This window comes from Taudactylus pleione, unplaced genomic scaffold, assembly GCF_031769625.1.
Source record: "Taudactylus pleione unplaced genomic scaffold, aTauple2 ptg000324l, whole genome shotgun sequence".
In the NCBI taxonomy this organism is placed as follows: Eukaryota; Metazoa; Chordata; class Amphibia; order Anura; family Myobatrachidae; genus Taudactylus; species Taudactylus pleione.
The window spans coordinates 819203-844633 of record NW_028284725.1 but is presented as its reverse complement, the minus strand read 5'-3'; the positions used below and the strand labels follow the sequence as shown (position 1 = coordinate 844633).

The 25431-nt window shown below is 44.7% G+C and overlaps 1 protein-coding gene across 6 annotated transcripts in view; it reads left to right on the top strand.

Moving 5' to 3' along the window:
- Positions 1-25431, top strand: part of PPFIA3 (PPFI scaffold protein A3) — a 104998-nt gene that overhangs the window by 61020 nt on the left and 18547 nt on the right. For 2 of the 6 annotated variants that reach the window (XM_088443048.1, XM_088443043.1), the window contains 12 exons: positions 779-858; positions 3464-3611; positions 7087-7307; positions 7397-7619; positions 10386-10543; positions 17471-17628; positions 18877-18970; positions 21900-21981; positions 22180-22380; positions 23567-23629; positions 24840-24866; positions 25148-25323. In XM_088443048.1, the coding sequence (XP_088299174.1) occupies positions 779-858; positions 3464-3611; positions 7087-7307; positions 7397-7619; positions 10386-10543; positions 17471-17628; positions 18877-18970; positions 21900-21981; positions 22180-22380; positions 23567-23629; positions 24840-24866; positions 25148-25323 (1631 nt within the window). The remainder of the gene's footprint in view (positions 1-778; positions 859-3463; positions 3612-7086; positions 7308-7396; positions 7620-10385; positions 10544-17470; positions 17629-18876; positions 18971-21899; positions 21982-22179; positions 22381-23566; positions 23630-24839; positions 24867-25147; positions 25324-25431) is intronic. The other 4 variants (XM_088443044.1, XM_088443045.1, XM_088443046.1 and 1 more) reach the window with 4 other exon arrangements.

The following is a 25431-nucleotide window of genomic DNA, read 5'->3' as shown; positions in this document are numbered from 1 at the left end:
TTTTTTTGGCATGATCACTAAAGACCGTAGAATGGATAAAGGTTTGGCTGAAGGTCAGGAGCAGTTTGTTCTAGTCAATGGTGTTAGAAGTGGGGATCCTTGGTTCGGTGCTAGGTCAGTTTTTGGGTAACCTCTCCATTACCGATTACCGCTTTTGTTCTGTAAAGGAATACAATCAATGCTTAATGATAGAGAAACTAGAGGGATGGGGTTAAGTGTGGACCCTTAAGGCTGCATTACCTCTAGGGGCCATTGTAGAGTTGACTGCAAGTGACCATTACACCCGCACTGCGTGCACAGAAATAAATGCACATATTCGCCTCTATGCAGATTTATACTCCTCTCCGTGATCAGACCGCCCCTATACCCACGCTTGGTTTCATAGCCGCCATCATCATCAATACGCTGGTGCTAATGATCGGTCTGAAGACAGGCGTAGCTACGCATATGCGTATCTGCTCAGACCGCAATTCCGACATCACTCTCCCGACACCACCTTACTAAACTTTGCCTACGCGCGGCCGTTCCAGTACCACCTAGTTGCGCAACTCAACCTGCAAGTGGAGATGTGACCGAGTTGCCTGTAATTTCATACGCTCGGCTCTGCAGCGTGCAGATGCAAAAACACGCAAAATAAGAGCCCCTTGGGTTTCTTGCCGGCACCTGCTCCGCGCAGCCAGGGAAAGTGCCATCGAGGCTCCCAGGAAGAAAAACTGTAGCCTATCTTTATGTGAGTATGTTCTATAACTGTGATAACTTTCTTCTGTTCCCCCTCCAGGAACAGCTAGTGTCCGAGATTGAGCGCATGCAGTTAGAAATAGACCAGCTGCGGGGACGGCCTTCATCCACATACTCTAGGTGAATCATTTTGTTGTTTGGAAACTAAGTGGCTAATCAGTCTGCATGCAATGTGACCAGATCAACGGTTATATTACTATGAGATGGTGAAAGGAGTAAAAGGAAAACTTACAATGGTCTCAGTGTTACACAGCTCTCATGGGCTACTGTGTATGCAAGGGAATGTCATTGAGCCAGACATGGTCACTGTAAGGAGAACTGCTATATAAGGTAAAGAGGATGGGAATGCCATGCATATTACGAAGAGCCTCCCCCCATGGAAGATGTATGTTTTACACAGCCATGAGCGGCCATTACCCCTCCCCCCTATGTGTGGGGAAAGTAATCTTACACACAGAAATGGGCAATGAGCACCCCAACCTACAGCCATTGTGAGCAGCACTCCTATAGAAGAAGGTTTTTAGGAAGAGCATGTCATACACACAAAAATGGGCACTGAGCACCCCTTCCAACAGCAAGTGTGAGGAGCACTCCTATAGAAGAAGGGATGAGAATGTCATACACACAGACATGGGCACTGAGCACCACTACCTACAGCCACTGTGAGGAGCACTCTTATAGAAGAAGGTTATAAGGAAGAGAATGTCATACACACAGACATGGGCACTGAGCACCCCTACCTACAGCCACTGTGAGGAGCACAGTGGCTGTAGGTAGGGGTAGAAGGTTATAAGGAAGCATAGAAGAAGGTTATAAGGTAGAAGGTTATAAGGAAGCATAGAAGAAGGTTATAAGGAAGAGAATGTCATACACACACATGGGTACTGAGCACCCCTGCCTACAGCCACTGTAAGGAGCATTCCTATAGAAGAAGGTTATAAGGAAGAGAATGTCATACACACAGACATGGGCACTGAGCACACCTACCTTCAGCCACTGTGAGGAGCACTTCTATAGAGGAGGGTTGCATTGTATTGTAGGATACCTATTCCCATCATTTATACACTGTTTTCACCATAATTTACACTTGAGGTAGATCGTAGGCCAAAAGGTGGATGTTCAGTTTTACTGTTCCTGCATCTAATGAAAGTATTTCACTGGCTGATTCATCTGCTAACTCATCCCCCATAATGCACAGGGTTGGAATAATAAACTATGGCTGCACACATTGAAGGCAGCCATTTTGTATGCTGTACCAATGTGTAATCATTATGGACCCATGACATCACTGAGGCATGAGGCACAAAGTCATTAGTGTCTTTAAATAGATATGTTGCATTCTTATGAATATTATTTCAGCCCATAAAATAAAGGCTGTACTCTGTGTAGATGACAGGTAGACTTTTAAGTACAGCTGTCACTGCACTCTTAAAGGTGGGTACACACCTGAACGACTAGTAATTGCCCCAATTTTATATCCAATTTCCCTTGAGGCCAGAACATCCGATATTGAGCGTGCACACTGTCCAATATCGCATACGATAGAACAATATATTGTATTGTTTGATCGTAGGCCTTTTTACAGCTGCTCCCGTACACACTACAACGATCACTGGCAACATATGACGTCAAAATCGGCCAAATCGGACTGACATATCGTCTGGTTGTCCGGTTGGCCATACACACTACACAATTGGCACCTAATCGCATGTGATATCTTCCGATTGGCCGTGCAGCACAGGCGACCATAAGATGTAGCATAAGGCCCGCGGGACTGCGCAATCGTGTGTACACACTAGCCGATATGCACGGTTTGTCGCGCCGATACAGAAAATCTTGCCGATATCGTGCAAGTGTGTACCCGGCCTTACAATTCATCTTTGATTGGAGATGATCAGAGTTTTAGATCTTAACAATGCTGTCATATCTGTGGTGTATCATGTCTTATAAATACCCTTCTATTCATTACTGCACACTTTCTTTTTCCTTGTACCACCGCACTCCACAAGTATCTACTACAGCTATTCATTTTGTAAGTGTGTACAAACTACTTGCCGATGTTTGACTTGACAAACGATTTTTGCTTGCCCAGTTGTGTGCCCGACATGGAGGATTAGTTTGTGTACAGAGCGCAGATCTCAGAGTTTGTGGCCTGTTCGTTTTGGTGTTTCTTGTCATTTACATGTAACGCACTTCACCTCATATTTAAGGCTTCCGCACCGGCACTGAAGGAGTTGAATGAAGCACTCTGAAGCATATTAGAAAAAGGCACTATTATACTATTAAAAAGCACATTTTTATCAATGACTTGCAGTTTGATGTTTCCAGTATTCTCTGCATCCTATTGTCTGTCGGCCATTTTGTTCCTGCTGCTCCATGTTTGACCCAAGACCGCTGTGTTTGGGCACAATGGATGGCTCCAGCTCTCTCCTTGTCCCAACAGAAATGTACTGTATACACGCACTGTGGCATGGTGAGAACTTGGGACTGCAGGAACGGTGGTCAAAACCAGAGGCCCAAGTTGGCATTTTTCTTGTCTGTCATTCTAGCCGCCATGTTAAGTTAAAGAGCTATGGAGTCGTTGAAGCATGTGCATCATGTTTTGCATGCACCGTACATGTCAGTAAAGCAAGAACTTGAAGAACTATATAGTCAAAACTGCATCTATCCTAATTGCCATTTTTCTGTGTCACTAACACTGTTTTTTATCACCATCCATTTGTAGGTCTCTCCCTGGCAGCGCGCTAGAGCTACGTTACTCCCAGGCGCCAACGTTACCCATGGGCAACCATATCGATCACTATAGCAGCACAGCTGTGATCAGGCGGCCCAAAAAGGGTCGCTGGGCGGCTATAAAAGACGACCCAACAAAGGTACTGTGTCACTGCTTCCTTCTAGACTATTTGGCTGTGTTGGTTGTATATGGAATCTCTGCTGGTTGTACCGGGAACTGAGCTGTGACATTTCTGTAATTCATTTACATCCCCTGTGGTACGAATCTGTCCAGTGAGAAACGTAAGTGCACAGATCCTTTGGCTCTGCGATTGACTGGTGATGCCTGTGCTTGCTGCCACTGCTACATTCTGCCAGCGTCATTTTCTCCTAAGTACTAAGCGCTCACAGTGATGAAGTCATCCGCACCTCCACACAGCAGGGTCTAGGGGCTGAAGGTCCCAGCGTCAGTCTGTGCATAGCCCTGGAAGATGGCTTGAAGGCACCATGCAGATTTTCCCCAAATCCTGAATAAATGAGAGAGTGGGGAGTTGGCGGAAAGACCAGAAACTGGGCTTCATTGATTGGTCAACAATTGTGCAATGTACTGTTTGAAAATTAGAGGTGTAACTGCAAAATATGGTCTACAATCTATCAGATATTCAAATGGCACCTGTAGTTAATTATAGAGTTAGAACATAAACACAAGAAAGGTTAACAGTCTGCTACTCTGATGTACAACAGATGTCACAGGTGGGGGTGCGATCTCTGTACTATATATGGCCTGCAAATAGGGGGACGTCTGAGATGCACACTGCCAGCAATTGCGGAGTCTTTGATGGACAGACAGCAATTGGGGAATGTGTGCCGCTGTCAGTAGGGGCGTCTTTGTGCAATTTGTACAATGTATCACTAACAATGTGGGTGATGTCCTCTGCACATATTGAGGGGTAAATGCCCAATTGCTAGTATAGCAATGTAGCTATAAAAATACATCTGTTTTCCCCTAGCACGCAGGCAAGGCATTCACGCCTGAGCTACAACAATTACATATGTTTTCACCGAACCACACATTGGCCAGTATATTGTTTTGCTGTAAAAATGCGCCATGTGTTGAACCCTAGAAGTATGATTTTTTTTTCTTTAATTCTATGTAGTGTGCATTGGGCACCATATTAATTTTAACATGCAGATTGTACATCTATTTATTTATTACCAGTTATTTATATAGCGCACACATATTCCGCAGCACTTTACAGAGAATATTTGGCCATACACTTCAGTCCCTGCCCCAGTGGAGCTTACAATCTTATGTTCCCTATTACATGTGCACACACTTACACACTAGGGTTAATTTTTGGAGCCAATTAACCTACCATTATATTTTTGGAGTGTGGGAGGAAACCGGAGCACCCGGAGGAAACCCACGCAAGCACAGGGAGAATATACAAACTCCACACAGTTAGGGCCGTAGTGGAAATCGAACCCACGGCCTCAGTGCTGTGAGGCAGTAATGCTAACCATTACACCGTCTGTGCTGCCACACAGTCTATATCATTGTATGAAAGAAACCCATACACCTTCAGTATGGAGTGCTTAGAAAGAAGTTGCATTGCATTTTCTTGTGTCCACTTTAGGTTTTCTCTTTTTTTTTTTTTTTTAACGTCGGGTTACATTAAACTAGGCCCATTTTTATCACACGGATACACTAGACGTGCGTTCATCTGTTATGGCTGATCTGGTCATGCAAAGCCGTCAGGTCCTGATCTATGGGATGTCATTTAAAAGCAGGGCTGTAAGCGTTAACCTACGTAGGTGACAGTTGTTCTCTTTAATTGACTAAATGACTCCTTTTTGTTTTTTCTTGCGGTCTCTGGATTCTGTCCTATGTAAGTACCTTTTATATTTCTGTTTTCTGGACAATTATTCCTTGTGCTGTATAAATAATAATGACACAACACCAGTGCATGAGGATACAGCTTTATATTTCACATCTGTCGCAGACCCCTGGGTATTAAACAAGGTTTATGTTCCACCTATATTAATGTTGTAAGGCTGGGGAATGATTTGATTCCATAATTTTATATTGTGCTGTAAACATCTACAGTTGCGTATGAAATGTCTGTTGTGCCCAGGCCCACGGCAAGATGGCAGATTCCTGACAGGACCAGGAGTTCCCTCTCTCTCCCATGTCCGGTGGAGTGTTGGGGATGACAGACATATCCTGTCTTGCTGCAAGATGGGGGGTACCCCTCTGTGTAGTCATGGAATAAGTGTTGTTGAACAGTCCAGATTTTTAGTTATTGTCTACCTGGAGAGAACCAGGGGCAGAGAGAGCGTGGGAAACAGAAGCACGTGTGTATGATTTGCGTAGGACTGGTGTTTAGGAGCACACTGGCAGAGTGGTAATAATGGGTGCTGTCATAGAGGTGACCCATGCTGTGGGAAGAAGTAGCCCCCTCAATGGGCGGGTGTGTGCCGGTGAATCTTGATGTAAGAACGCTGGTTTAAGGACTTTAGAAAGGTCATGGACACCCCATGTTGTAGTGTGGCGGAACAGGGAGGTGGGTTCATCATCATATTATCTGCTCCTTATGAATTCATTGACTTTTGTGTGTTTGTAACTATTATTGATGTTAGATCTTGGAAAAAAGAAACTATTATTAAAAAGTTAGTTTAATATAATAATTAAACATACTTATCAGAGACTGCCGACCAACTCATGTTGTTGTTTTTATTCCTGGTGTCTCATGGATGTCCTGGGTTCTGGTGCACCCACAGGCTGAATAGGAACTCTCTATACAAAATGGCCGCCTCTGCTGTTTATGGAGATGGTCCAGTTAAAATAATCACATTTGTAAATCTACCAATGCGTCTTCTCTCGGAGGGCCTGATTCATTAAGGTCGCTATTGTGATCGCAGCTCCGTAATCACACGCAGGTCTGCTGCATAAATATCGAACTGCCAGCATGGAGATGCCCACTGCCTCCCACTACTGCTATATTTCATGCGTAATATCTTGCAAACCTCCACAAGCATCGGTAACATCGAGTACCATCGCCCCCTCACCCAGAATTACAGCAGCCCTGACCTTACTTAGTGATTTGGTCCCTGAGCCCTCAATTATGAGGTGATTTTAAAAACTGCTAATAAAAAATGGTTGCCAGAGTAAATGCATTTCTTTTCTGCACATTGATATAGTTGTCCTTTTTAAGATGCGGATTCATAGCTGAATGTCCCCTGGAGATTGGTCTTAGTACTGTATAGAGCAGGGGTTCCCAACCACGGTCCTCAAGGCACACTAACAGTCCAGGTTTTAAGGATATCCATGCTTGAGCACAGGTGACTTAGTTAGTACCTCAGTAATTTTGATTTAATCATCTGTGCTCAAGCACGCATATCAATAAAACCAGGACTGTTAGTGTGCCTTGAGGACTGAGGTTGGGGATCACTGGTATAGAGCCTCGCTCAGGATAACAAATGGCTTCCTATAGTTCAGATGTTTGATTTGCTGCTTCTGTCTTTCCAGGCGGTAAAAACTCCGGCCCCGTTTGTCAGGGGTTGGAGGCCTGCCGGGATCAGGTAATTTCCCACAGCAAAATCGCTTTTAATGTTTTACCCGTCACCCTTTCTCAGATTCGAACACTGGACGAGCAGGACTGGGAACGGGCGCAGCAGGCCAACGTACTGGCCAACGTGGCGCAAGCCTTTGAAGGCGACTTGGACGGCTCAGATGAAGACGACAGAGATACCATCTTCAGCTCAGCGGACCTCCTGTCTCCTAGCGGCCAGACAGACGTGCAGACTCTGGCCATCATGTTACAGGAGCAGCTGGAGGCGATCAACAAAGAGATCAAGTACGTATTGTTCTGCTGTCCGGCATCCCCATCTGTGTCTGTCCTCGCCACCCGTCTGCTTCTCCACTTACGCTGCCTACTCCCGGCAGGTTAATACAGGAGGAGAAGGAGACCACGGAGCTGCGAGCTGAGGAGATAGAGAGCCGAGTCACCAGCGGCACTCTGGACGGATCACTAGGGCGCTACCGCTCGGCCACTTCTATCCCGACCTCCGTCACCACCTCCACTCTGGCCAGCCCTTCCCCACCCAGCAGCGGGCACTCCACCCCACGCATCACCCCTCACAGCCCAGCCAGGGAGGGAGACAAATTCGTAAGCACCACCTTCTTTTTTTTTTTTTTTTATGACTACGGCCAAAGCCGTAGGATCAGAATCTGTCCGTGCTGTGATGAGAAGATGCTAAAGGGGGAGATGTACTAAGCCTTGGTGAGTGATAAATTGGAGAGAGATAAAGTATCAGCCAATCAGCTCCTAACTGCCATGTTATAGGCTGTGTTTGAAAAATGGCAGTTAGGAGCTGATAGGTTGGTAGTTTATCAATCTCCAAGGCTTAGTACATCTGCCCACATTCTTTATGTGCTCATCATTTCCATCTAGTAGTCCATATGTATGCATAATATATGTTGTTGCACCATTCCCCCACGTATACAGTCACCTAAATGCAGGGGGAGGGGTGATATGATGGATCATTATCCTTGCTGACTTTTACAATGCAATGCTATATGGCTAGGTAAATGAGTTTTAGTTGTAAACTGCAATTGCACCATTGTTGAGCTCTAGCTACAAGACCAGTGATTCCCCTAACAGTCCAGGTTTTCAGGATATCCATACTTAAGCACAGGTAATTTAGTACCTCAGTCAGTTTGATTATATCATCTATGCACAAGCATGGATCTCATGAGGACAGAGTTTGGGACCCCTGTACTAGACAGATAATATTGCTGTAGTACCCTACACAGCAGGAGGCCTTTATGAACAGCTGATGCAAAGGGCTAATCTTTTTATATGATCTCACTGCTGCCACCATCAGACCATGCGTAGAACTGCAGGCGCTTTTAGACTCCGTGCACTGAAATTCCCGCCCTTAATGTAACTGGCATTCTCTTGTTGCAATTATGGTTTAACGTTGTTATGTTTTAATGTTTTCCTGCATATTACGTTAGTGAATACCTTCTCTCTTCAATCGATCATACCCTGCAGAGATTGTGATGTGGCTACGGCAGTGTCTGCTTGACATTTGCAAAGTTAAATTAATCAGTAATTATTCTGAGTTGAAGCTTGACATAAATGTTTTCAGTGATATCTGCACCTGTTTTTCTTTCCTTGTGATTTCTTTATAGTGATTCTTACTTCTGTCCCGGTAAAATCTTTTACTAGAGTCCTTTTTATTGTGGTTCATTTTCTTGTCACTCTTTGACATGTTTAGTATTTTCCTTTCAGTATACCCCGTTGGATTAGTCACTCTACACCCTGCCTTACATAGGCCTTTCTGTATTCATTGGGTCATTGAGATTATTTTTTTTAGCAGATAGAGGATCATTGATTTCATACCTCTGTACAAGTATGTAGATGTGTTGACATTTCATCATAGTATTCTTCGTTATACCCATACGTTAGATTGCAGTATTTTTATCACTGTTTTGTTTTGAATGTACAGCCATGGCCAAAAGTTGTGAGAATGACACAAGTATTGGTTTTCACAAAGTTTGCTGTTTCACAACTTTGTGAAAACCAATACTTGTGTCATTCTCAAAACTTTTGGGCATGGCTGTACAGAAGTGTATGTATTGTTATCTATAGATTCATTGTTGTCTTTAGCCGCTTTTTATAAAATCATTTTTAAGTGATTCACTGATCTTTATGTGCCGAGATGTGACGCAATAAAGACTTGGGGAGGCTCATGTAATAGGTTGCTGTAATTTTAAATTTCCAACATTTTTAAAGCGGCAATCATTTTAAAGGCAAAACCATCTTGGTGTTGCCTTTTTAAAATGACTGCCGCTTTAAAAATGTTGGAAGACTTACAGTAGTTCCCACAGTGGCTGCAGCAATCTATTGCATAAGTCTTTGTTTAGATGACAAGTTCGTTGGATGTTTGTAGGTTCAAAGGAAAGATTGTCAGTCATTTTATACTTATTCTTCAATTAATAATAACAGTCACTTGTTTTACAAGGCCACATCTGTGCTGTCGTATTTCATTTCTGAGCTTGTGGACAGCGCAGGAGGTCTGGTGAGGGGACCAAAGAGTCGCTGTGTTTATGCTATGTTGCATATGTACATTGCGAGTTGTCATTTGCACGGACCTTGCAGTTGAAAACTTTACAGGCTTATGAAATTGTCTGCAGCACTAAGGCTCTCCTGTTTTGCAGGGCGCAGCAACATTGGTTCATCAAACCCAGACCCTAGGGGTGGTATTGTGGTGAATACAGAAGCCAGGGGCATGTGGAAGCCCAGACTCTCGTCTTAAACTCGCACCATGCATGTACTAGCTGAAAAGCCCCAGCAATCACATAGAAAAGTCACACCTTTTTTCCACCACTAGGAATTGACATCTCTGAATATAAGCGATGGACTTCAGAACTCACTGTTTATACAGATATGATCAGCCAGAGTTTATACATATATTAATATTGCTTTTGTTTTATAAATCACTTGGTAGTGTATGAGATCAGTTGTTTTTGTGCCTAAAAGTGATTAGACAGCCTGGACTGTGGCTGGGCATGCTCCGGTCTTATTCATCTGGGCAAAATCCTTAATTTACTTTGCTAAATGGTTCCTATGGATTCCCATTACTCTCAGAGCAGCATGAACCCGACTACCGCTGGGGTTTAGGCAGCATGGGGCTTGTCGTTATAGTGACACCATGTGTTCATATGCAGAACTGCAGCCTTCATTCCATCTCTTGTATATACTACTGTTTCACCTTTTGTAATTGTGAGTACAGACCTTGTGTTCTGTTTTCTGCAACAAGACAGCAATGGAATATAGAGTCTGTAGAATGTCCTGCTGAAAGCTTCTAAAATAGAAGAAAAAAAATTGTATATTTGATGTTTTAACGCTCATTGTCCCCTTATGTAGAATCATGTCCCTAAAGAAGACGGAAGAGACGATAAGTCCTTAATGCAGTGTGAGACCACCCCTCCTTTGACCCCGCGGGCTGTACGACTGGAGAGAATGACACAGGCACTTGCTCTGCAAGCCAGCCCTATGGAGGACGGAAGAGAGTCCCGGGGAAGGTAGGAGCCATCTGAATACCATACAACCTCAGAGAGTGTTAGGAATAGATGACTAGAAACGTCTTCTCTTTTTTTCGGAACAGGAGTGTTACCTGTATGACGGTGTTCTTGACCTTTGTATTTTGCTGGCTGTTGTAACTTAAGGGCATGGAAAGCTGTATTGAACTTGGAAGCCTTGAAGTGAGAGAAGAATTTAGAGAGAGGTTATACCTCAGATACAGATGCGTCTCCTCTTATATCTAGCTTCAGTACGCCATAGGGTGCCAGACGTCCGGCTACTGCGCCGCTCCCAGTGGTGTAGCGCGTACCGTCTTTTTCTTTCAATTTAGCATTTTATTCATATCACAGATCCAGTGAAACACCACTCAGACTCTACAGACTCTGGGCTGTCACCTTAACACAACGGAACTTGTCGTGAGAAAAAGCCACATCCGCTGCATTGTGGGACTTTGTATAGAGTTTTGGGGGAGATATTTACTAAAGTGCTGGTTTTTAGAAGTGGATTCTAGCTACAGGTTGAGTCTCCCATATCAAAAATGCTTGGGACCAGGGGTATTTTGGCTAATGGAATATTCTGTTTTTTGGAATATTTGCATATCATAATGAAATAACTTGGGAATAGGACCCCAATATACACACAGAATGCATTTATGTGTTATATACACCTTATACACACAGCCTGCAGGTCATTTTATACAATATTTTCAATAATCTTGTGGCTCAAGCAAAGTTTGTGTACATACATGAAATTCATTTATGTTTCATATACACCTTATACACACAGCCTGAAGGTCATTTTATACAATATTTTTAATAATTTGTGCCTCAAATAAAGGTTTCATGCTAAAAATATTCTGTATTTCGGAATATTCCGTATTTCGAAATATTTGGATATGGGAGACTCAAATGTATTATCTTCTAGAATGTGCTAGATAAATGTTAAGTAGAATCTGGTTGCTATGGGCAACATCTCTACTTCTAAAAACCCGCACGTTAGTAAATATAGTTCTCAGACTCGGTTGCACACAGATATACACGTCTCACATCACATTGATCAGTGCAATCTAGTTGTTTGTGCAAATAAGATGCACATTTTGAGCGAAAAGACACTCTGCACGGCCAAGTCTTCTGGAACCTGGCGCAGTGGGAGGGGCTGTTTGGCAGGACTGAAGCTACAGTGTATGAGGACACATCTGTAGGCACCCTGTTGTGGAAGGACTAATTCCAGCATGCCCAGCCAACCTTTGGACAGAAGGGTAAGGTGGGACTTGTAGTTACACAACAGATGCAGAAGCACGAGGCGTCTAAGCCTGCATCAGATCTCATGACCAATACTGTAGTTAAATTTCATCGCCACAGCTTCTGCAGACGCGGCGGGGGTTTGCTTACACAAGCCTGGGCAATGCTTTTATGGTTTTTGTAATAACTAATGTATTCAACAGCTCTAAGGAGACTAAAGTGAAGCATTTTTCTTTTTTTCCACCGCAATTTATTTTTTATTTCTAAATGATTTACAGTTTCTGTCCTTTAATCCAGGATTTAGTAACCTGCCTTATTGTGTCTACACGTCGTAAACCCTATGAATGGGGCACTGCATGGAACCCTCCTGCTGCAATTCCTGATGACACAGAGGAGGCATTTACAGGGAAATAGATATCTGGTTCACATATAGGTGCTGATTCTGATATGGGAGTAAAGCAAGAAAAATCGAGCAAGTAACTTTCTATCTGGAACAGACCATGCTGCAATGCAAGGGATCCAAATAGATTTATTATATTTGCATGTAGGGTAAATACTGGCTGCTTTTGCATGTAGTTCACAAATACTGGGCAGCTTTATTTTTACACTGCGATTTAGATCTGGGCTAGGACACGCCCCCTCTCACAGCTGGGCTAGGACACGCCCCCCTCTCACAGCTGGGCTAGGACACGCCCCCCTCTCACTGCTGGGCTAGGGCACGCCCCTCTCACTGCTGGGCTAGGGCACGCCCCTCTCACTGCTGGGCTAGGACACGCCCCTCTCACATCTGGGCTAGGACACGCCCCTCTCACATCTGGGCTAGGACACGCCCCTCTCACATCTAAGCTTTCTGCAAGTTACATCTGTCCCACCTGCAGGGCAGCATGGTTTTACTAAGGTGTAGTGACTGGCTCTTATTTGCTTTGCTCCCAACTCAGAATAAGTCGGTATAGTCCTAAGGAAATAAAAGGTTTTCCTTTCATCCAACTGAGGACGCTGGGACCGTGGGTATAGGGTGAGCTGCAGGAGCCTGGGCACCAAGGAGTTACCTTCTCTCCAAGCAGCACAGGCTCATCCTCCCCTATGCCCCGCTTCAGGAAGAGGGCACGTTGTAAATTGATTTTTTTTTCTTTTCTCTGTGCTGTCAGTGGTGAGCGTTGCTCTCACTACCGCTGACTGCTCCACCACCCCTCCGGCGGCCGTTGCGCCACCGCCCACCTCCTCAGCACAAAGGAGCGGGCAGACACAGGCAGGTAAGAGGCTACTCACTATGTGGGGAGCAGGCTCAAAGCGGCAAACGCCACTGGCGTGGTGGGCAGCCTCCTGCAGTACTGGCAGCAGGTACACAGTCTTGTCTGTGTTACATCTAGACCACCAGGGACACAGCTGCAATGGAGGCGTCCTTAGGTGGCAGGTCTCTGGGTATGGTCAGATGGGGTGGAGCCTTCCCCGGTTTCTCCAGGGCCAGATTAACAATGGGGCGGATGGAGCTACAGCTCCAGGCCTCCACATAAAAATAGGCCCATCCACATGACAGCATGATTACCAGCTGCCTAACTGCTCATAAATTTTAAGTATTTAACTAGTTTTCCCAGTTTTCCCCCTAAAAAAAAATTATGCAATTTTTCTATTTCTATGCAGTTAGGGAGACATTGTGTTCATAGTGTAGGGGGTGCAAACACCAAGGTGACTCTGACCACACCCACACAGCACCGATCACAGCTCTTCCCCTTCTCAGTATAGGCCTTTGAAAATTTTCAGCTCCAGGCCCATGTGGGCCGTAATCCGGCCCTGGGTTTCTCCACCTCTCTCCCTTTGGCTGGTTCCTGTTCCTGGGCTTCCCACCAAGGGCTCCTCTTTCCTCCCACTCTCAGACGCTGAGCAGCCATCTAACAAGACTGAGCTGCCTGCCTGCATGGAGAGAGGCCATTCTGCCTCCCCTATACCTCACCCTTGTGGTGCCAGGTTTTTCTCTAATCTCCTTCCTCACCTATTGGTGTTGGTTGTTGTGCCTGTTATGTCTGTTTGTTTATTTCTGAGCACTTGAACTGTACTTCTGTGTGTCTGTGGTTAGTTTAGTTTATGTAACTTCATTTACAGCACTGTTTATTGTGAGTTTAAGTAGTGCATTACAGCTTATTACTGCCTACATTATTTAGTCAGTTTAGGAGTTTTAGTTTCCTGATTAGATATAAAACTATATTATTATTACTTGGTTACCCATGCTTCAGCATGGGTTACCAAAGTCCTCGGCCGATGGGCAGATTCCTTGGAGGAAGGACTCCGCTCGGGAGCTCATTGATCAGACCTCCTTTCCTTAGTGGATACCATCAGGGAGGCTAGTTCTTACTTTGGCAAGACCGCTGTTGATTTGGGAATCCTATCCTCAAAGCTGTCTGCTTCCTCTGTGGCAGCTAGATGTGCGTTATGGCTTCGCTCTTGGAAGGTAGTGAGTCCAAGTAGGCTCTGGAGGCTCTCCCCAGGGACCCAGGAGCCTTCTTGGTGGACACGCTCGCGGTACCTTGGAAATTTCCACTCATGTATCTATTTTCACCGATTTCTTTTCTTCCACGGGTCCTTCGCAAGTTGAAGCAGGAAGGCATCGCTGCCATTCTCATCACTCCGGCCTGGGCATGGAGGGCCTTGCATGCAGACCACCTCGGTCTTTCCGTTGTGCCTCCATGGCGCCTCTCTCTCAAGCTGGATCTTCTCTCCCGGTGTCCGTGCCATCATTCTGCCCTCAGCTATCCGGCTTTGACTGGGTGGCTATTGATACCTCAATCCTAAAAGCCAAGGGTTTCTCAGATTCTGTTATCTAGACCATGCTCCGCGCTGGGAAACCTGTGGCGAGGATCTATTATCATGTATGGCGTGCGTATTTTGTGTGGTCTGCCCACGGTCACTATCCTCTAGTGCAGGCATGTCAAAATCAAAATACCATCCGGGCCGAATATTCAAGGTCTAAGAGTGTGTGGGCGCCACAAGAATGAAAAAAGTCTTATATGCAATTTTGAAAGGGTTATTATTAATAAAAACCAATGCAGTGCTCCCTGTAGTAGTGCCCCCTGTATTAGAGCCCCTTATGCAATGCCACTGTAGTTGTGCCCATTATGCAGTGCCCCCTGTATAAGAGCTCCTTATGCAATGCCCCCTGTATTAAAGCCCCTTACGCAGTGCCCACAGTAGTGCCTCTCATTAAGTGCCCCTTACTCGATGGTCCCTATATTAGAACCCCTTAGGCGGTGCCCCCAGTAGTGCCCATTATGCAGTGCACTCAGTAGTGCCCCTTAAGCTGTGCCCCCATTAATGCCCCTAGTAGTGCCCCTTATGCTATGCTCCCTCCCAGTTTAGAACAGTTCCCACTTACCTCTCTTACTTCTCTTCACGCTGGCCGCTGGGCACCGCTCCCGCGTAGATGCCTTCCGCTCACTGGATCTAACTAGATCCAGCAGGGCAGGCCGCTCACATCATGACGTCACCCGCGAACTGCATCACTGGGAACGCTGGCCTCTGAAGCGATCAGAGGCTTCTTTAGTCTCTGATCGCTTCAGAGACCAGCGTTCCAAGTTTAAACACAAATATTATGTGGCCCAGTCACCCCTGCTGCGATCGGAGCTCAGCGCATTGTCTCACCCTGCACCTTTCCTTGTGTTCCATCCTGTTCTCCTTACACGTCTGGACTATCTCCTGATGGCAGTATTACGCTTCCATATCAACCAGGAGATTGCGGTCCCTACGCTTTCAATCTCTGATTCTACAGACTGTACGTTGGACATGGTCCGGGTTCTTCGCACTTATGTTGATCGGACCAAGGGTATTCAGAAGTTGGACTCTCTGTTCGTTCTTTATGACTTCAGCAAGTGTGGCAGCTTCCAAGAAAACTCTGGCTCCTTGGTCCTTACCATTCATCCCTCCCATCTATTGGCAAAGAAGCCAGTCCCGCCCTCAGTGAGGGCTCATTCCACTAGATCTGTGGGGGGCCTCTTGGGTGGCTCGCTGTGGTGCCTCTGCGGAACAGCTCTGTAAGGTGGCCGCTGAGAATACCTACATTAAATTTTACAGCTTTGGGGGTCTGGTTCTTAGCGTAGCACAGGAGCGTTCTGTCCCTTAAAGGGATGGCTTTGGGATGTCCCACATACCCAGTGTTTTCCATTTAATAAAAGAAAAAAAAGGGGATTTTTCTCTTACTTGTAAAATTATTTCTCTGAGTCCATGAGGGACACTGGGTGCCCACCGTTACGCCCCTGGCTGGCTGGGGATTTCACAGTTCCAGCACCTGGTTCCGAGACAGTTTGTGCGTCTGGTTGTGTGTGTTACCGGTCTTACCGGGGGGGACCAGTTTTGCATTACTTCCATCGCAATATATTTATACAATGTGAATATCTCTTTGGCTGTTTGTGTGCAACTTTAACCCTGTTCTTGTGTCCAATCTGGTGTGCAGGATGGCTAGTTATGCCGGTCTATTCAGGGTCAGTGGGGTCTGGAACCAGTTGGCAATTGAGCCAATAGATAGCAACACTCTTGACAAGTATCGCCCCTTTCATAAAACAGCAATATGTTATTGTACTACTGCTTCTAAATTGTCTATTCGTTCAATACAGTTAATTAGTAAATGTATGTAATTATTTTATCGCCCTGATAATTTTAGATGTATGGCCAGATGTGGGATGCCCCAGTAAAACAAATCTAAGAATAATAGATGTTCCCGTGTTATGAAATCTATAAACTGACTGACTTCATATTTGCAGTTTATATATCCTGCTACGGAAACTTACCTCAGTAATGGCTTTTACTGCGGCTATACACGTAAAGTGCTTGCGGTAGATATGGTCCAATGGAAGAATAAAATGGACTCGCTAAGTTAGTGGCCTGAAGCGACTGTATTAACCCTGTCTTCAGTTTTCTTTTTTATACATGTAATGGGAACTTATCTAGCGGAAGTAAAGTTGTTATACAGTTTAAGTCATTATCTCGGTTACATGGTCACACAGCAGATTCTAATGCCGGATCTGTGATTCCCTCAGGACAGAGCGGGAATTGCTTTGAAGTCAAAGTTCTATATAGTTCTTTTTATTTATTTATTTTTTTTCATTAACACAAAACTGTTAGCAAATGAGTCTCTGGTATGGAAAAAATATTTTCAGTATTATTAGTTTACTATTAACAAGTGCCACAGTTACCCATGAAAATGGTGTGTGATATTTTATTGGTCACATACTTTAAAGATTTCCCATAACTGTGACCATGCAGGCGGCCATTTTGTAGGCTGACCCAATCTCCATGAGAATGACACCTATCAATGTACTAAGAACTACTGATATCACTGAGAAATGAGCTGCCTGGCGCATCATGCCTTTTTTTCTGCTGTCCCTTACCCCTAGTGGATTGAAAGGTAGAAGACTTGTTCAGCACACAAAATTGTTGCCTCTAGTGTGTTTAGGCATTGGGTACACTTTAGTTTGTTTTTCAGTGTTTTATTGCAAGTTCCCTCGCATCTCACAAGGCCAGCATAGAAATTATATATAATGGAGTATTGTCACGTCAAGTGCCTGTTTTTACATAGTGACAGCTAAAGATGCAGCGCCACCTACTGTCCCTCCAGTCTAATCACTCAAGTAATACTCATCCTGCAGCTGCTGCTATATACTCCCAATAGTTCATGCGTCCAACTTGTGTTTCTCCGTACAGCCTGAGCGCAGATGGCCTCGGTGGCACGAATAGCGCCAGCCAGGACTCGCTGCACAAAGCTGCTAAAAAGAAGAGCATAAAGTCTTCTATCGGGAGATTGTTCGGCAAGAAGGAGAAGGGACGTATGGGACAGATGGGGCGAGAATCTTCATCTCTGGGTAAGAGCATGGTTTGTGTGTTATACCATTTGTGCTCACTGGCCAATTCAATTGATACACCCAACCACATCTCAGCCATTAATGCAGATATTTGTAGTGATGTCCTGCTGCCAATAACCCTTTTATCGCTCTCTCTTGCATTTGTAATATGTCCTCATAGCGCTTATCTTCATTAAGTCTTTATTACTCCAACCAGATCCAGATATATATAATTTTTTCCCATTACAACTAAAATTCAGCAAGCAGTATATCAAAGGAAGGCCGGTGCGCATAGAGCTGGATCATCATCCAGGTTGTGTGCAGCGATCCCCCTCCTATGAGCAGTGCCCCCCCCCCCCCCCCGAACGTGCAGTAAATCTGTATAACCCTCCACATTGCGTTTATGGACTTGAATGCACATGCTTGACCATATACAGAGTTGCACACATCTTGCGGTGCGCCTGCGCCCTATCGCTACGCTTGGTTTTCTTCTCTGTCATAATCAGACTTGCACCAGTTGCGTCCAAGCCTGCGCAGCCCGCAGTTGCGTCCAAGCCTGCGCAGCCCGCAATTGCGTCCAAGCCTGCGCAGCCCGCAGTTGCGTCCAAGCCTGCGCAGCCCGCAGTTGCGTCCAAACCTACGCAGTCCACAGTTGCGTCCAAATCTACGCATCCCACAGTTCCATTAACATGCCCTCACTGAAATTTGCTTATGTGAGAGAGCCCTCTTTACGGCCCAGTTACACATCTTCCGTCAAATGGGAGATGCATTTAAAGCTCTCACGAGTCGGCATCACTCATACTTGTGCACGCTCAATTCCGGAGTATGCACAGGACAGAAACTGCTAGGATTAGCGCCCCTCAACTCTGCATCCTAAATGTGTGCGTAGGGAATTCAGGCGTTTTTACCCTTTTATACATTACATTAAACATAATCATATTATAGTCCAAGAAAAAAAGAGTTCTATATACTGATTAGAAATCCGTATCCGCGATATTCAGCAAACAAAAGCTGTGTTTTGTTCATTTTATTTGTTAAAGTTTGAAGCACAGTAATAACTTAAATTGAATATTTGACAATCGCTAACTTTGAGTCCGTGTTAGTTTTGATCTATTGGGGGTTTTTTTAGCTCAGAAACAGATTATACGAATGTTTAGATGTAGGTAGGATGTGTGTAGTGCAGCTCTTAATTACATTGTTTTAAGATTATTTCTCAGCTTATTCTTATGTCCTATGAATTCCTAAAATCTCTTTTGGGCTGTGTTCTAGCTGGAACCCCCTCGGAGGAGACCTCGCCTGCTGACCCCATGGGTCTGTCCAAGCTGGCAGGACCTGTGGACAAAGACCGGAGAAACAAGAAGAAGTAAGTTACTACTTATTATATGACCACACTTTATAGGGCCATAACTGGTATCGTGTTCCCTGTAGCCTGAATACCCCCGTGTGTAATGGGTGGGATGTCATCTTAAATATTCAGTTGGCTCTAGCAGCGTGTAAAGTCAGGATTACTGGTTCTTGCTTGGGCACCACCTGCCAACCATGAAAGTACCATTATATGGACTGCAAATGTTATCTGTAGAAGTCTTAATATCCCAACCATCAAGTAGAGCGTGTCCTTGCTCATCTATTCTCAATATGCCATGCAACACGATATGCCTGAATGCAGCATGACACGTCCCTCCCCCCCTTTGGCCCTGGCATCGGCAAGTGTGTATGCACTTGCCGCATGCTGGGTCCCGTCGGCAGCGATGATACCCTGGTTACACTAATGTGTACCCAGCTTTAATGTATACTGGTCAAAGGGTCATCTAGATTCTTGACCTCAAACATTAATATTTCAACTGTTAAAAATAAAATGCACCAAAAACCAACTTACTCTAATACAGTGTATCCTTTGGCATAAAATATATAGAGGGTCCCTGGGATTTTTACAGAACTATTATGAACCACCAATTTAGTAAGCTGATTATTAGGCCTATTAGCACTACTTGTATATTCTCTCTGTACAACTACATAACTTTCAAACAGTAATTGTTACATTATTTAAAAATAGTATACTTACATTGCAGCTCGCAATTAATTAAAATATATATTTTTTTTCTTAATTAAAAAAACAGCACATGACTCCTACAACCGATTCTTAGGCTAAATCTGGGTCACAGTCCAACTCCAAACAGGTTATAACAACCTTTGCTCTACACTTTCTGTTCAGTTCCACCTGACAGTGCGATTTGCTCTGGTCTTGTGTGCAAAGCGTAACTAGGTCTGTGTTCTATTTGTGGAACAGACACATTTGTTCTGAGTTTCATGCATTCTGTACAGGTGTAAATTGGATCGGTGAGTCAGTGCCGACTTCTCGGAATTCTCATATACTTAAATATCAACCTGCAGTGCCGAATGTGCGTGAAATGCTAAACTGTGTACTTGTCGGATGGGTCATCGCGAGTTGTGCAGTTCGGGATAAAACGTCAGAACGTCTGTGGTTAGCTGAAATCACGCACTTGTCCCTTATATTCGGATAGAAAATTGTGCAGTTAAACCACATGTCACAGAGTATGATGAAACTTATGAAGATATTTAGGAGTCTTGCAAAAAATGACAGAAGCAAACAGAGTCTAGAAACATTAGCAGAGTGATAATTGGTGAATGGCAGAAGGAAACAGAATCCAGGCACACACAGCAGAATGGTAACCTGATTAATGGCAGGAGTTCCTTTGCTTAGCAGAAACAGGTGCTATCTATCTGCTAAGTTCTTGCAGACAGCAGAAGATTCATAACCCAAAACCTGAAACCTTTAAGACCCAGCAATGACTGCTGGACTCATACAGACTAAATAGCCAGCTGTCCGGTGTAGTCCATCCTGGAAATTAAGTAATTCATTACCTGGGCAGAGAACAGAGTCCAAACAGCAGCACCTCTGGTAAGGACCAGTACTGCAGTTCACATAACCATAGTCCTGGTGACCCCTAGTGGTAGGGAATCATACTGCCAGGCAACATGACAAACCAGATCAGAGTTATTACAAAAATGAATTGTGATTTTTAATTTGCCACTGCCTTTCCCACTTAGTTTCCAATGACAAGGACCTGCACTAAACTAAAATAAATAATGTGTAGTTTTGTCCAGTTTATTGCAGTTGAAGAAAAACAGGAGCAGAACATTATCACACAATAAAATGGCTCAGGTTGGCAGTTATATAGAGAACAGTAACACTGCTGCACATGGTCTCTGTCTGGCCCAGATTTACCTCCTTTGTTGCCCTTAATTGTTTTTCTATGTACTATTCCTCCTTCATACCTCCCCGCCTTTGGCACTGATGCCCGTGGCTCCGCCAGCCACAACACAGAGTTTAGGAGAAATGATTGTATTTCACACATATAAGTGACTATACTCTGATGGTTGGGGAGAGGGGATTGGCTTATAACTCTCCTTTTATCTAGCGCAGCCTTTGAAATGAAAGGTGCTGATTGGTTACCTTAGGTAACTTCTCCACTTTTTCTCTCTTCAAGGCTTGATCCATCTCCCCCATATATATATCTTAAAAGGGATCTAAGGGTGGGTACACACCTGAAGGCTATCACCACGATTTGGCAAAATCGAAACGACCAATCGGGCATATCGAGCAGTGTGTATGCCCGATTTGCGTGCTACTGCAGTCGCACGCGATGTGTGAATTGCCGTGCTGCAGGGCCAATCACACGATATCGTATGTGAGGCTGTACATATTAATGAAGGACTGAACAGTGATCGTTCCGTTGCTAATTAAGTCTTTTAAGGGTGTAGCAGCAATCATGCGACGTCCAGGGTGAAGGCAAATCGCCCTGGACATCGGCATGATTGCCGGTCGTTTAGGCGTGTACCCACCCTAAATCTGAGACTAGTTATTGACATGTTATAGAGGTTGGTCTGTACCATTTTAGTAGTCCCTTAATGGATGTCCTCTTTTTGGGCAAGTCCTCGCTAGTCTTATTACCCCTCCCTAGGACACCAGCAGTTACCTGAAGCCAGAGCTGCTGGCTACAGGAAAAGGCAGTCCATCCACAGCTTTCACATATGACTCGTATGAATAGTGAGCTCAATGGGAAAGGCATGGACAGACTCCCTTTTCACAGCGGAGAGCTTACCGCTCAACTGCCTACTGGTGACCAGCCTAATAATGGGGAGTTCCAGGAGAGTAAACGTGGGGGTGGTTGGTAACCTCAGAGAAGCCACGTCCAGTATTGCCTTTCCCTTAAAAATGTTTGATTTATTTTGGAAATATATTGGATTCATTTCTCATACTTGTATTCCAGACATGAGCTCCTGGAGGAGGCCTGCAGGCAAGGACTTCCATTTGCTGCATGGGATGGACCTACTGTCGTGTCATGGCTGGAGGTACAGTACATTATACAGTATAATGATGTCTTTCCATGTCCAGGCTCCAGAAACGGCTTCATGTTCTTGGCGTTCATAGCTCCACAGCAAAAGCTGCTGTATAAATGAATCCTGCCCTGAAGGATTACGTGACCGAATGTTGAAAAGCCCAGGAGTAACGGGCATCAATTGTCTGAACTCCTGTACTTCCTTTCACAGCTGTGGGTAGGGATGCCAGCCTGGTATGTCGCCGCATGCCGTGCCAATGTGAAGAGCGGAGCCATCATGGCCAACTTGTCCGACACTGAAATCCAGCGTGAAATTGGTATTAGCAACCCCCTGCACCGCCTGAAACTACGCCTTGCCATACAGGAGATGGTCTCCCTTACTAGCCCCTCTGCGCCGTCCACATCACGCACGGTGAGGCCTTACATGCTCTTACTTTATAACATTGGAAGTACATAAACATAGGATTTATTGAACATAACACTCTTTATTGGGGGGAATTCGTCAAACCTTCTAAAGAGATCTAGTGGAGTTGCTGCCTATAGCAACCAATCAATTTGTAGCTATCCTTTCTTAGAATGTACTAGATAAATGACAGCTAAAATCCCCTGCTTCTTTTTAAAAGGTTTTGAGAAGTCTCCCCCCTATGTGAAACGCGTACTGTGTGAAAAATAACTTTTTTTTACTTTTTTTTTTTTACTTTTTTGATTTGTTTCAATACATATCCGGCCACTGTGGTGACACTTGTGAAATTACTATATCTGGCGTCTACACCCGTTCAGTTTGTTTTTACGTAATGTGGCGCAGAGAGCAATGGTGTAGTGTATTCCATAGCAACCAGACAGTTACCAGCTTGTGCCAGTCAAGTGTTAGCAGACATGTGTAAAGATGACCTCTTTTTCTATCACCAGTAGGTAACGCTGTATCAAGTTTGATACTTTACAAATTATTACAATGAGATAGTGCTAAGGTTATTTACAACATTCCAAAGTGCAATACAGAGTTTGTTTTCATATCATGCACCTATTTTTGTGTATAAATATTCTGGCGAAACGCGTAGACTTGCAGACAGAGTTGTGGGGTTGCAAAAAATTTTCCGCATCTGACAAGTGCCCCCACCTGGGCATCGGCTATGCGCATGTCTGCACGAACATGAAAATAGATACTGATTTGCAAGACATAAACATCGGATAAGGTGTTGCACTTAGGTGGGCATTCTGTGTTGTTTAGGCGGTGTGCACGTCCTTCTCCCCTCACAAAAACATTAAAGGGAAACACAGATATACAAGAGCCTTACTGAGCTTTTGACTTCCAGTTTATGGGTCAGATAGAGGAGCATTGTTTAAAGGCACTATTCCTGCTTCTTGTTTAAGTGCGTATATACCGATACAGGACAGTTACAGTCCCTGTAATAAGATGCAGGACTAGCACCTCTGAATGATGCTGCGTTTCTCTAAGGTTGTGAATGCACCTGAGTATAGGAATATGCCTACCAAGCACATATATGATAGGCCTTTGATAAGTGGGATTGATGTCTGCACCTACATGTGTTCCATTTAATTTGCACACTAACCTCTCCTCAACAATGTATTCTGTCCAGTCAACAGGCAATGTGTGGATGACTCACGAAGAGATGGAAACCTTAACTGCAACAACTAAACCTGTACGTAGAGATCCTGCCTAATCCCAGTTATAGTTTACTCTGTGTTTTCTTTCATTGTTTCTTTTTAATAGTTCTCAGAACTGTATCTTGGTTAATGATCATTCTCCTCCTTCCTTATGGCTCCTATTGATGACCATCTGCCTCTACCCTATCTGCTCATTTACTCTGCCCCCTACCTTGTCTGCTCATTCACTCTGCATGTCCTCTGCCCAGTCTGCCCATTGGCTCTACATGTCCCACACCCTGTCTGCTCGTTGACTTTACCCTGTCTGCTCATTGGCTCTACCGGTCTTACACCCTGTCTGCTCATTGGCTCTACCTGTCTTACACCCTGTCTGCTCTTTGACTACACAGCCCACTCCCTGTCTGCTGGTTGGTGCAACCTGTCTTACACCCTGTCTGCTGGTTGGCTATATCTGTCTTACACCCTGTCTGCTGGTTGGCTATATCTGTCTTACACCCTGTCTGCTGGTTGGCTATATCTGTCTTACATCCTGTCTGCTGGTTGGCTATATCTGTCTTACATCCTGTCTGCTGGTTGGCTATATCTGTCTTACATCCTGTCTGCTGGTTGGCTATATCTGTCTTACACCCTGTCTGCTGGTTGGCTCTATCTGTCTTACACCCTGTCTGCTGGTTGGCTCTATCTGTCTTACACCCTGTCTGCTGGTTGGCTCTATCTGTCTTACACCCTGTCTGCTGGTTGGCTCTATCTGTCTTACACCCTGTCTGCTGGTTGGCTATATCTGTCTTACATCCTGTCTGCTGGTTGGCACTACCTGGCTTACACCCTGTCTGCTCGTTGGCACTACCTGGCTTCACCCAGTCTGCTTGTTATCACTACCTGTCTTACACCCTGTCTGCTCGTTGCCTCTACATGTTCTACACCCTTTCTCCTTGTTGGCACTAGCTGTCTCACGCCCTGTCTGCTAGTTAACTGTACCTGTCCTACACCCTGTCTGCTCTTTGACTCTACATGTTCCACACCCTGTCTGCTCGTTGGCACTACCTGTTGCACACCCTGTCTGCTAGTTGGCACTACCTGTCGCACACCCTGTCTGCTCTTTGACTCTACATGTGTCTATGTAAGCCAGTTAATTGCTTTATTGTTCTGTAACTGCATGTTCCTGTCTTCAACCTATCTTACCTTTTTCAGCTCTCATATCTTTTCTCTCTTCTTTGTCTTTTTTAACACTCTAACCTCTGTCAGGAGACTAAGGAGATCAGCTGGGAACAGGTAGGTAGAAGCGTCTTTGTACATCGGTTATCTGCAAAGTTTTCGGATCACTACAAAATGTTGCTGATGCCAGCAGCGCCTTCTGGAATCTTTTAGTGGTAGCAGTGTGAAGCTTGTTCTTCACACCGCCACCTACTGCTGTAAGAGGGTACCGCACGCTGACAATCAGCTGTTGGTAGGATGCTTACCATGTCCGTTTTCTCTCTTATCGATGTCTGCATTTCCACTGCCCTTTGCAGACAACTAGACTGACACAACTCCTTCTGCTCTTGGCTTGACAGATCCTGGCCTATGGTGACATGAATCATGAGTGGGTGGGCAATGATTGGCTGCCTAGTCTGGGTTTGCCCCAATATCGTAGCTACTTCATGGAGTCCTTAGTGGATGCCAGAATGTTGGACCACTTGAACAAGAAGGAACTTCGGGGACAACTGAAAATGGTAGACAGTTTCCACAGGTAAATGAAATGACAACTTGCGCATATTAAATGGCTTGTTAAAGGGACATTAAAAAAAAAAAAAAAAAAACACACGGTTACATCTATATGCCTACTGTGTCTATGCAA